We start from the raw sequence: 13,640 nt of genomic DNA, 5'->3' as shown, positions 1-13,640 counted from the left end.
CATAAAATGCACAATATGGACTAAAAGTTATCAAGCAGTGAATACTCGATACCTGAAATGGACTTTACCCCCTGGGCTTGTCACAAAGATACAATCATTCCATTTCTTGTTCAACATCAAATCTTCTGTCTACACATGCATCACTAATAGGTGCATGTGAGAATAAGTCAACCTTTTTCTTCTATTTTGACCCAATAGCATGAGGTAGAATGTTATTGCAGGTACCAAGAATTGCAACCAATGCAGCCTGCTTACATATGCACAGAGAAGCTGAGAACTAAGAGGGGATGTTTTTTTGAATTCATTGGTACCCCAAATGTAACATCTTTATGTGACTTTTTATATGTACGAATGTCTACTGAGAGTGTATACCAGTTGGTAGATAGATATGATTCAACATAGTATACTAGCTGGAATAACATAGTATTTGAAATTGAAACTAAAGTTAATATCTTGGACCATACAGTGACAGCCCATATCTTTTACGTCAAGCTGGTCTGTAATATAATGCTTAGGATACCTTGTGTTAGGACAAGAATAAATTTGAGAGAGATTGACTGTTCATGTACTCTAGGTTCATAGTTACTAATCAAAATTTAGACTTACAGAGAGTCAAATAACTTCTTGGTATTTCTTGTAGTACACCCCTAGATGATGCTGATGAGACATTGGCAAAAATTTGCGGATTCACTTCCAAGAAATGATTTGATTTCGTGAGTAGAAATGTTGCTTACTAAGTAGAGTAAATGTGTCAGATACTTACTATGCAAGACTTGTGTCCAAAGATGTAATGAATCCCTGTGATTATTTTTTACTGATGATCTTTCAAGAAATTACTGTTTTGATTGTAAAAATAGCAATATAATGATGTGAGAAACTTATATGAAATAAAGAAAGTAATTAATTGTCTTGCACAAGCTTTGGTCTTTCATTTACCAAGGGCAAGGTGAAATGCCTGATACATACATACCTTCATAGATCTTTCTAACACCTATAATTTTATGTGGCTACATACATACCTTCTATGTGACTACATACATACTTTCTATGTGACTAGATACATACCTTCTATGTGACTAGATACATACCTTCTATGTGACTAGATACATACCTTCTGTGACTAGATACATACCTTCTATGTGACTACATACATACCTTCTATGTGACTATATACATACCTTCTATGTGACTACATACATACTTTCTATATGACTAGATACATACCTTCTGTGACTAGATACATACCTTCTACGTGACTACATACATACCTTCTATGTGACTACATACATACCTTCTATGTGACTAGATACATATCTTCTATGTGACTACATACATACCTTCTATGTGACTACATACATATCTTCTGTGACTACATACATACCTTCTATGTGATTACATACATGCCCTCTCTACAGTCTCTTTTCCACACAAAATAAAAAAACACAAAATTATTTTTTACAAAGACTTTATTTTTAATTATTACATATGTCTGAAACCTGCACTAACTGTAACTGGGGTGTTATTTTTTCAAAACATCTTGATATACAATATTCACTGAAATTTGTTAGAATACAATAATTAGACACTGTACATGTCAATTACTCATCTATTTTATTTATAAGAAGTACAGTAATACAAAATGTAAGTTGAAAGTGTGATTTTTTGGGTGCGGATCCAAAAAAATTAATTTGATTGAAAATATAGCACCATACTATGTGTACAGCTACATATATATCTGTTATTCAACACTGTTCAGCAGGGTGTACGATATTCCAAGTAAGTCATTCTATCTAACATAACAAGTTTCAAAAAATGTTCCACTTGCAGCTAGTGCAGCTTTGAATCAGTATAACAAAAGTCTAGCTATGCTGTCAACTTTGTTTTTGCATGAAAAATGTCTTCTGAAAAAAAAAATCCTTGACAATTTACAAAATTTAGTCTAGTAAAATTTTTACACAGTTGTCAATATTGCACCTTTCTGATACTCATAGTACTACTAACTTTCAGTCTGTGTTTTCACAAATATCTTCTGATTTGTTTTTGGTCATCCATAACCCTTTCCTAGCCAATAAAGGATCAATGCAAGTCATTTTAGCTTTGGTCATGTGACTAACAATAACTTGGCTGTCCAAAATATTTGAGAAATCCACATATCGAATTCCTGCTAATTCACTTATGTTGTCATGGTAACCAATTCTTGTGATTTTACTATTCGGCTAATATGATGTACCAGTATTCATAGTACTTTTTGGAGTAATCTATAAAATTATGTTCCCTCTGATTTATTCCCATTGTCATGGTAACATGAAGTCATGTTAACAATGTTCATGTGACAAATGATACATTTTTTGGCTGTTCATAATTTTGACATACTTCATATTTTTGTTGCCATGGTTATTGGTGCTGATGAGTTATTACAAATTCCTATCCATCCAGCATTATCGGTATGGTTATCACATTTTGCTTCTTGTCAACCAGAAAAAATCCTACAGAGAAAACAAAATGACAATGGAATGAGTGTTACTTGGCCTCAGATGATGTCCAACAGAGCAAAGGGATGTCAATGGGGTTGTCAGCCCTTGGGGTGGGGGTTAGTCACCTAGGAATGCGTGATTAGCAAGAGAAAAGCCCTTCTCCTTTCCAGACAACATATGACTAATGGACACCCTATTGGTACAGTTACCATTTGACAGGCAAAATCAATATGGATCTTCATGGTATGAACCCCTTTTCCCCAAGACTCATATTGCAGACTCAGACACCCAAAAGTAGACTCATTTGGGTAGCATGTACCATAGCCTTTCAATGGAAGTACCCCCTTCCCCCCAGGAGGGTCTGCATAGTCTATTTCACTGTGAAATTCAAGCTATTTGGAATTACACATTTGAAAACAGGGTGATGACCAACTCGAATCATTTACTACATGTACATACAAAACACAATACATGCATCAGGTAGCTACAATGGTGAGATACTAAAGAGAAGACCCAAACTGAATATTTTACCTGTTTTTTCCTGTCAGACGATGGATTTATTAAAACATTGATGAGTGAGGGCGTTGTTGGATGCACATTTAGACAAGAATCCAATGCTTTCTCTAATTCTTCTGGTGTGTTGACATAGTAACCCTTGCCATGGAATGCTTCCATCATTTTGTCATACCTAGCATTGGGTGAGAGTGCTACCACCGGTAGTCTGTAATCAAAATACATACCCAGAGTAATTGTAAGAACAAACTTGTGGTTACTTTATCTGATTTATTTTGATATTTTCAAGGATACCTTCTGAATTCACTAACTCATAAAAAAACTTGGATGTCAAATGAGATATGCATTGGTTTCATTCACTTTCACTTATCAGTATGAAATTTGCATGAATTGTAACTTTTTGTAAACAAATTGAATTCATAACATATCCATCCCACTTTTAATGAAGGTTTTGCTGCTTCGGACTTTTTGTTAGAAAGTAAATTCTGATCCTAAAATGCTGTTCAATTCTACGAGACTTTATATCTTCTCCAAAAGTTCATTGAGGGTCAACCTCTTAGAGTTAAGGCAAGAGGAAACCAGAGTGGCCAAGGAAAACCTGTGTTGTTCAGTGTAGCCTGAAAGATCCAGGCTTCTTTGTTTCTGCTTAAATCTACTCACACACATGTGGGTAGTTAGTGGTTACATAAGCAGACCAATGACAGGACCTTTCAGACTATTTTTCAGTACTGTCAAACTGATGAACACTCTTGACACTAATACAGTATGGCAAATTTTAATCAAACCAAGGTTTGAACTTTGACCTCAGAGGCAAGTGCTTTTACCACTCTGCGATCATCAACAACCCAATAATAATAATGTTATCATATTTCTTCTTTAAAAAAAGGATGCATAACACTAGATTTCTAAAGACCTTGGTATGATAAGACAGTGATCTCAGTTTCTAACCTTGACTCTTCTTGTTTCTCTTCCCTCACAGCTTGGTAGAAGTCCTCATCTATTCCCATGGTAATGCCATTGTTGTTAACAACCACAAATAAAATAGGTAGATTGTATCTAAAGTAAATGAATAAAATGTATTGTACTGTGTTAGATTAGTTATTGGTATCTGACACACTTAAAGTACTTAAAGGCCCATGACTCAATCCCAAGTTCTTGTATTTGTATTACTGCACCAGTGGCGTAATAAGGATAGGATGGGATCAGTCATTTGTGTTAGACAAACTTCTTTCCATATCATAAAATCCAAAGTAAGTGCAGAGTTTCTTACCTATGAACTGTTTCTAATTCCATACCAGAAAATCCAAATGCACTATCCCCTTCCACACATACAACTCTCTTATTAGATCCAATGTGTTTTAACCAGACTGCAGCAGCAATGGCAAACCCTAGGCCAACTCCCATTGTACCAAATGAACCTGCATCTAACCTGGATGTATGACAAAATAAAAAAGTTTAGATCACTTATAGAAATGTTATCAATGCATAGAGGTTTCAGCAATGACACCATTAAATTTGGTTACCCACCTTGCAGTCAACAAATGTGGTTAAAATATCTTAAGTTCCTGTAAATTACATGATCTGAGACAAAGTTTGCATACTTTTTCAATTGACTGATGTCACCAAGTTTTGCCATGAAACAATGGGTAATTAATATTTTTTTCAAAGAAGGTTTTAGTAATCAACTAACTATAATGGCCCTCACTTGTGTTCTAAAAGCCATTTTTGAACAGCACTCCAAGTGGCCAAAGTATGCAATCTTTTGTCTTTCTGATATTCAAATTCATACAGTACAACAATTTTAGAAATCACAACGTACCAATTTTAGAGCCACAACACTACTGACAATAATAAAGTGTTGAGAATCAAGTTTAGTGCCTAACTTTGATAGGACTTCAGATAAAATTCACAAAGAAACTCAACAGAATTTGTTGAAAGTAAGAACAATTTACATTTTTATACTCTATTGTGACTTGACAGAAAAAAAATTGTTAGCAGACTTTCAAAATGTTTTGATTTTTCCTGAACTGATGACATATTGAAAACGAGTAGTTGTCAAACTATTGCATGATGGGTATTGTAGAGACCAAAGTGACAATCTACCATAAAATGACAACGATAGTGATTGTCCTGTCAAAAAAAACAAATTACCAAAGTATTTGTAAAAAGTAATTGTAAAGTAAAGTTGTCAAACCTATGTCTTGGTAAATAATTTGGTAACATAGTGCGACCAATATCCATGGTGTTAGCGCCCTCACTGACAATAATACAGTCTTTAGGTAACACTTTCCTCATCTGTTGATAAATACAAACATGTACATATAATGTCAATCAACAGAGTTTCATTCAAAAATTTTAGAAACAAAAAAAAACATCACTGATGAATAATTGTCAAATATAAAAAGCTAGTACAGTCTGTTAGTATGTACATTTACACTGTGTATGTAAATCAAACTTCTTGATAAAGCCTGCGGAGGTACAAAACTAGTCGACAATTCTAACTAGTTTTTCTTGTACTCATTTACTGGTGAGTATGTACATTTACAACAATTAGTTTATGACTTACCTTATCAAAGACATTGTAATAGTTCATAGGTAAGGATGTCTGTGCAGCAAGGTCGTTACTAGCTTGTACATTACTGGCAATCTTGTCATCTAATTCTTTCCACCATGAACTTGTCTCTGGATGTTTATACACACCAGGAAACTTACCAAGTGCTTGCATTAGCTGTAATTCAAATGAAATTCTGAATTCAGATACTTAGCTGTTTAACCACTAAATGATTATACTATAAATACAGGCTGTTAGGCTTTATAAGGTTAAACATTAAGTGAAAAGGGATTTCAAATCCATATGATGCAAGTGATTGGCAACATTCTTTCACTCAGATCAACTTTTAAATAATGTTTTACAGTAGTACCGTTAAATAAATTATATGTGAAGAAAAGTAAGTATTTCATCTAACAGGTATAACCATTTTAGTCTGTTGTTACAAGTTACAACTCACCTGTTCTGTAACTAGGCCCACATCACCAGCAAGACCTGTACATCTTAAACCCACATTGTTGTTGAGTTCTTCTGGACATATATCAACCTAAATTTCAACATGGAAAATACAAGAAAAATTCAATAGCTATACATAATCCATTTTGGTATTTTAACATATTCCAGCAATTTTCTCCCTGTTAATAAAGATGGGTTATCACATTTATCAGTGTCAACTGTAGCCTTAATCAAGTCTCTGTTTTTTTTCACCCTTTTTGTGAATAAAGGCAGCTGTGTTCATTTTTGTTAAACAGCAACCTGAGTGAGTGGTACGTTGCAATAGTTGGGTGAACACTAAAGCTCTAAATTAAAAAGAAGTTGACCACGTTTTCCTTCACAAAATTTGAAATGAATAACAAATTCAAAACATTTGAAGATTAGTAGACAAAAAAAGTCTCCCACTGGTGCCAGTCTAAGTCGAACGGAGAAATGACTAGACTGTAAGATATGTCATGTTGTTCTACCCTCACTGGCCTCTTCTCACCTGGGAGGGGTTGACCGATGTATGAGGGGGGTGCCCATGGGTCTATGAAGTCAAATGTAACACAAGAACATCCTGGTAATTAGAAAGTATAAAATCTTGACGCCATGCTTTCAATAAATGAATAATTTCCTACCTGTATAAATCTTGTGTCTGGAGCAAATCTTGGTGCAATCCCAAAGTGAAGTATCCAGTTCAAACGTGCACCAAGCAGTATAATAACATCAGCTTTCAGCAAAGCCCTACAATAAGAGGTAAAATTTTCATACTGAGCGATTAAATGTCATTCCTTTCTTTTCATAAAAATCTATAGTTTCATTTTGGTTTGTACATAAAGCCAGTGTTAGTCCACTGTAGAGTCATTGGCACTAGTAAATCTTTATGCTGGGACTTGATGATCAAATTTAAGTGACACAAGGTTGCATAAACTCCTTTTTTTTCTTCTTCTTGTGTGTGAAACAACACAGACCCATTCTGAATTTGTAGAGCCTAATATTAAAGTTGCAAAATATAAATGTGTAAAAGGTTTGTACAGGAAGTGATTTGGAAACAAATTGGGTATTAAATCAGAAGTAATCACAATGTAACATTCAGTATGCACGTGTAGAGGTCACTTCCCATATATTAAACAATCTACATGTATGAATCAACATGTATGCCAGTGAATTAGGCTTACCTGGATCTTGCAGGTGCAACACACAGTGGATGGTCATCAGGAAGAACACCTTTCCCCATTGGTGTTGGTAGGAATGGCAGTTTATGAGTTTCAATGAACTGACGTACACTGTCTTCTGCACGTGCTATGGCAGCCCCTATGAAGAAACCAAATAAAAAGTGTTGAAGACAACAAAATACAAATGGTTGGAAAAAACAGTGTTGGGTGCATGCACATTATGGTTCACAAACCCTGCAGTACTACAACCCTTGCAGCAGGTGTTTAGAGAGGCTGTTGATCAGATTATTACATTATCAGTACTGGACAATTAAAGCTTTGATACTGTAAAGTCTTCTCCATATCACACTGACATGTATTGATATAAAAACAACAAATGCCTTAGACATAGATTCACACCATGCTTTATCAGTTTGTTTATGCGGTGAAAGTTAGTCATATAGTACACAGCAATATGACTAACTTTCCCAGACATAAATTAACTGATAAGACCATGGCATGAAACTTACGTTAGAGAAACTCTTTGTTGATTTGAATTAGTGTATGGCAATTTGATAGTGTGATACAGAGAAGACTTTTTGGCATGTACATAGCCAGTTATAATTGTTCACCACTGATAAAATGATGATCTGATCAGAGGCATCTTTAGACAACTGCTGCAGGGGTTGTAGTTGCCATGGATATACTGACCTTTGCCAACAATGACCAGCGGTCTTGATGAGGATGTAAGTAAATTGACAGCTTCCTTCACTGCATCAGGGTCTGCCATCATACGTGGACCAGCTCTACATTTCTCTACAAACCTATAGTGAAATTGAATGAGTGTAAACACTTGATAATTACAGTGACCGTAGCCAAACTGGGGTAGGGTCAGAGGGAGAAAGAGTGAAGGGTTATGATGACAGAAAATGGTGGATGTCAGAGGGAGAGCTGATCGAAGTAATATGGTGTACAGAAATTGAGAAAAAAAGAAAGCTGTTGAAAAATGTCTAAATTCATTTCTCCAGTATTAGGTTATAATGCTGTGACTGCTAGCAAAAATCCATCCACCCACTCTATTGAGATATCGATGACACAGACAGACAGACAGACAGACAGACAGGCAGACAGACAGACAGGCAGACAGACTAACCACATGATCTCTTTCCAGCAGAAGCTAAAAAGATATGTCCATAATGTCAAACTTTTACACTATACATTGTACTGTTGAGTCCTGGTCACAATGTGGCTAGAAATTTACTAGAAGAAAGTACAATTTCATGAAAGTAATTTTCCCACATTAGTCTTTTTCCAATAAAGTCATTAACATAATCTGCACCCAAAATGTTTATGGTATTTGCAAGTTCAACATACTCTACTTCAGATGATGATGTTCTCTTGTTGACCATACTACCGGCAAGATCAATATAACAGGCACCAGGTCTTCCAGTTATGCTGGTTCTCACAGCCTGTAGAGGAAAACAGAGACTAAAATATGTACTAATCTTAGAAATGACAGCTGGATATCACTAGAACAGAAATGAAAACTGGGTGGTCTCTATAAACTCACCTTTAACTTATACCTTCACCTTGACTATCATCAGTTAAAGCAAATACAAGAAACAGTAAGATGTGCATTCAAAGCTGAACATGAGATGCTGAGATTAATTTTGTCTATTTGGTCAGCACGGGTAACATCTTTGAAAAGTTTGAAAAAGAAGAAGTAAGATGCTGGGGTATATTCTACTAACAGTGTTTTCTATACTTGATAGATACAGTATATTGATGGTTGTATCAAAATCTGTTGTACTACTGATAACAATGGAGTTATTGTATCTTTTACTTTGATGAGCGACAAGAAATGCACTTGCATTCACTGAAAAAGTCAGAACTGGAGTACAAAGTCTAAAATATTTCCTAGATTTTTACCTTTTCTACATAGAATGGGATCCTTTCAATCTTGGACGGTCTTGCTGCAAATTTGCTGTATAGTCGTGTACTTTCAACCTGTCAACAAATAAAATATTGCAAGTAATGATTATAACATCCCACAACTTATAATAAGTTTTGCTCTCAAAATATGATTGCTCAGCTTCCTAATTATTAAGTACAAGTATTGCATAATACATGCAGCAAAGGTCACAATGTTTGAACCATGCAAAACTGACATTTCTTCTTCAAAATTTGTTATCTGTAAGATCTACTGGTTTGATATGGATCTGCATGATGATACCCATGCATCCCTATAGAGGTTTGAATATTCAAGATGGCTACCAACAGGGCTGCAAGGGTTGTTGCATACAGGTCACATGTGTCCTCCTAGAATATCTGTGAAGGAAGTTTTGGTATTAATACATATATCTTTGGTGTCAATATATCCATTTCAATCTCTGTATTCATAAAACATTCATTTATCTCCACGAATTTGGCTGCCATTAGCCATGAAGTGGTCCTATATTATATCAAGTGATGGCATGTTACCTGTGGAAATTCCTGAAAAGCACCCATGCCTTCCTGATCTGCATCACAGGAGCCTCCAATGACAATCAATGGCCTACAACGGAATCAGATAATACGTATATGTAGACTGCAGGAGGATTATAGTTATTATGGTATCATCATTTCTGCTAATGGTAAATTTAAACAAAACTTCAATAATTTAAAACTTAAATCGATGAGAGCTCTGTTTAGTTTACGTAGAACTATTTCTCCAAATGGGAGTATTTCTATTGATGTTGCGCTAGATCTTTTTGATCGTTTAATTGTTCCTATTATGACTTATGGTTGTGAAGTTTGGGGTTATGAAATTGAAGGCAAAAGAAATTTTCTTGATGATGTTAGTTTTTTTTTTTTTATAGATTTTTACTTGGGGTTTCTAAAAAGGCCTCAAGGTGTGGTATTATTGGAGAATTGGGTCGTTTTCCTATCAATTTCACTGTAATAAAACTGATGCTCAAGTATTGGTATAGATTAATTGTTGATGGAGATGGTTTACTGAGAGCAGCCTATATGTCTTCTATGCGTTACTCAAAATGGGGCATTTATATAAGAAATTTACTTGATAAATATAGTGAGAACAGCATTTGGTCAAATCTTTGCAAATTCAATTATACAATCAAAAAAGTTCATGATACTTTATGTAAAGAATTTTGAAAATCTTGATTCAGGGAATTACATAATGACATTAGAAGAAATAGTACTGATAAAAACAAATTGAGAACATATAGATTGTTTAAAACAGATTTTGTTTTTGAGAAATACCTTGTTCAAATCCTGTCCATAGAACACTAGTGACTAAATTTAGAATTTCAGATTATAACATTCAAATGGAATTAAGATTCCTGCGAATGAAAGATTCTGTAAATTTTGCCAAAATATGGTAGAAGATGAATTTCATCATTTAATTATTTGTTCTCATTACATAAATGAGAGAAAGAAACTTTTTTCTTCTTTTTCATTAAGTAATTACAATTTTCATTCCTTAGATAACTAAAGTAAATTTTTACATATTTTGTCTGCAGATGATAAACTTTCTCTTGGAAACTTTCTTGTTAATGTAAAAAATATAGCAGTTGGCTAAATGATTGTATTTTATTTACTTATTTTTGTATGCTTTACCATGCTCGCTAAAGCATGATGTTACGCAATAAAGATTGATATTGATTGTTATTATGAAACAAGTTCTTTGATTTCAGTGAAGATTTTGAGCATTTATAGTCTCAAGTTGAAGCAACAAAAAATAAATCCATCCATCTATCCTTCCACCCACCCATCCATCCATCCATCCATCATATTATCCATCCATCCATCCACCCACTCACCCGTCCATCAATCAATCAAATTTCAATCAATCAATCAATCAATCAATCAATCAACCAATCAATTAATCAATCAATCAATCAATCAATCAATCAACCAATCAATCATCCAATTAATTAACCTTTCAATCATTCAAAACTCTGGAAAACACAAGACATTGTCAACGAGTGTTACAATGTTAATTTCACTAAAAATGTAAAATAAAATGTGGAATGAGTTCAAAAAATTACCTACCATGCGTTGGCCATAGCATTAGCCATTCCACTAAGTGCATGAACAAGACCTGGACCAGATACAACCAAACATGCTGCTGGCCTACATAGACATAACAAAATAAACATTATGAGAACTAAAGACAGGAACTCAATCATCAACATTGTCTTTAAAATATCAAAATTTACTATAGGTAAATAAACCCTGTCATAAATCTGATCAATAGTGGCGGTTTAAAAAGAGATCAGCCAGTTTTGTACTTTACCTGAGTCTCAACAGATTGATACATACAAATTCAGTAAGCCATCAACACTACCTTGAACTTGACTGTTTTCATACATACATGTGTAACCGTGTTACTGCCCTCACTCGAGCAAGAGCTCAGTACTTTTGTTTAAGCAAGTTTTGTTTTAAGTTCTCATTTCTGATCAGTCCTGGTAACTTATGACATTTGTACCAATGATTACTTGTATCGATGCATGTACATATCTACGATGTAATACTGAAATAATGAAACTTTTAAAGTTTGCTACCTTTACTTACAAGAAGTTTTAACAAAGACAAATAGTAGAAAACTATGATGTAAACTGTCATTATTACCTGCCTGTCAAGTAACCAATGGCTGATGCTGCATAGGATGCCTGCAATAAATAATATAGCATCAATGGCGTTGTAGCACAACTGTATGTGGCTGTTGCTATGGGCGTGGTTTTGTTGCTAGGCATATTTGCATACATTTTGAAAATGTTTATTCACATGCCTATCCATTCCAGTTGCTATCTTTGAAATGTACACCACAATTTGGCTGTTGCTATGTGTGTGGTTTTGTTGCTAGGGATATTTGCATACATTTTTTGAATGATTATTTGTTTGCCTATCAATACATATTTAATCATGCTAACAATGTATATGCAAATCAGCAAAATAAGATTTTAAAATTACGATTTTTCCATGTCCTAGTGTGTAAGGGTGAATTTAAGACTTAGCCTAAAGAGTCACACAGTGTGTCCGCTACTAAGAGACAAAAGTTTGAATCACTAGTCAAAATGATAAAAGCTGGGTTTGTTTATGAGTCACTGCATGCATACCCCGGTAGTGAGTGATACAGACACCTCAAATTTGGTGAGATCACATGAAATTGGTGTGCATCAATGACACATCAAATGGGCTTAGAGAGCACACTGAGGGTCAATACACTACATATGGCAGTCTATGAGTTGATTCATTGATTTGATATGATTATAACTTTGATATACTCACAGCTTGTTCATTTCTCATAGCAATGAACTTCAAACCAGCTGCTTGGGCTGCAACACCAACTTCTATGATTGGAAACCCAACAATACCAAACACAAATTCAACACCCTAAATAAAAATATAAATAAAAAAAAATGTTTCCAGCATAAAATATCTAAAACATTTTAAGGCACATGAAGCAAAAAAACACTAAAGAATTATTAACACACCTTAATTTCAAAGATGAAGAAAATTTAAAACAAAGAATCTGAAGTATAAACATGGTAAAGTTGTGTTATAATATGAGTGATGTATTTCAAGAATTGCAAGAATAAGGTTAACAATTTCAACAATGAAAGATAAAAAGAATGTCGCAAAGAAAATACAAGTGTACTGTATTGTATATGCATCATTTTGAATTTCAATGAAGAAAAGAGAATTAAACATTCCCCTTTAAATACATAAGACGCTGTGTATGAATCATTGAATATATATTATGAAAAGCAGCACACACACACACACACACACACACGTTTTCGACAAATATTACAATTGTCAATATCTTATTCAACCAAAATTTAAAGTTGAATTTTTGTATAGAATTATGCAGTGTTTGTAAGTAACACATCCTATTTCCCCTTCTAAATACCGCGGCTAGCCATAGGAAAACACTAGGGTACCATGGGTGCTTCGGTCTAAAGTTCGTGGACCTTTGGTATTGTGGCGTAACTTTGGACTCTGTGTCACTGTCAGTGGTTGGGGTCGCTTATTTACAAACTTGTTAATTGCATTGGGTAATATTTACAGTAATGCACTATATTTCAGCAAAAGTGAGATTGAAAAACCAACCTGATCTTTTAGGGATCTACATAGAATTGTAGCCCCATCCAAACTTTCTTCGCTCGCCATCGTAGATTCGGTTGTTCAGCAAGACCCTTTTCTGATGTTGACGATTTGTGTACTGAGACGAATGAACCCTCGACCTCCGTACAGTAACCTTTGGCCCTGCCTCTTGGCCAATCAACATTCTCGAGTGTGAAATTAGCAACAGATACATCCCGATTTGAAGCGCTTTGCATAAGACTCTGAAAAGGGTTTCCTACATGTATTTTGGGGTAAAGTACGATTCAGCTCACAACTTTAACACGACATTTGTAAACTGACGAGGACGGCCATAATCTGTTCATATATTTTCATTAAGTATGT

The 13,640-nt window shown here is 34.6% G+C and overlaps 1 protein-coding gene across 1 annotated transcript; it reads right to left on the bottom strand.

Moving 5' to 3' along the window:
- Positions 1–1,660: 1,660 nt before the first annotated feature.
- LOC144437251 (2-hydroxyacyl-CoA lyase 1-like) lies at positions 1,661–13,390 on the bottom strand. The gene is made up of 17 exons (XM_078126149.1): positions 13,284–13,390; positions 12,459–12,563; positions 11,799–11,839; positions 11,220–11,300; positions 9,648–9,720; positions 9,096–9,173; positions 8,541–8,635; positions 7,878–7,990; positions 7,191–7,326; positions 6,651–6,756; positions 5,996–6,082; positions 5,554–5,715; positions 5,182–5,282; positions 4,258–4,416; positions 3,936–4,043; positions 3,006–3,195; positions 1,661–2,486 (listed from the first exon to the last, which is right to left on the bottom strand). Exons 1-17 carry the CDS (start codon positions 13,341–13,343, stop codon positions 2,454–2,456), a joined length of 1,728 nt encoding a protein of 575 aa, XP_077982275.1. The 5' UTR covers positions 13,344–13,390; the 3' UTR covers positions 1,661–2,453.
- Between the last annotated feature and the right edge of the window lie 250 nt (positions 13,391–13,640).

Source organism: Glandiceps talaboti, chromosome 7 (genome assembly GCF_964340395.1).
Source record: "Glandiceps talaboti chromosome 7, keGlaTala1.1, whole genome shotgun sequence".
Classification (NCBI taxonomy): domain Eukaryota; kingdom Metazoa; phylum Hemichordata; class Enteropneusta; family Spengelidae; genus Glandiceps; species Glandiceps talaboti.
This window is presented reverse-complemented; position numbering and strand designations above follow the sequence as displayed.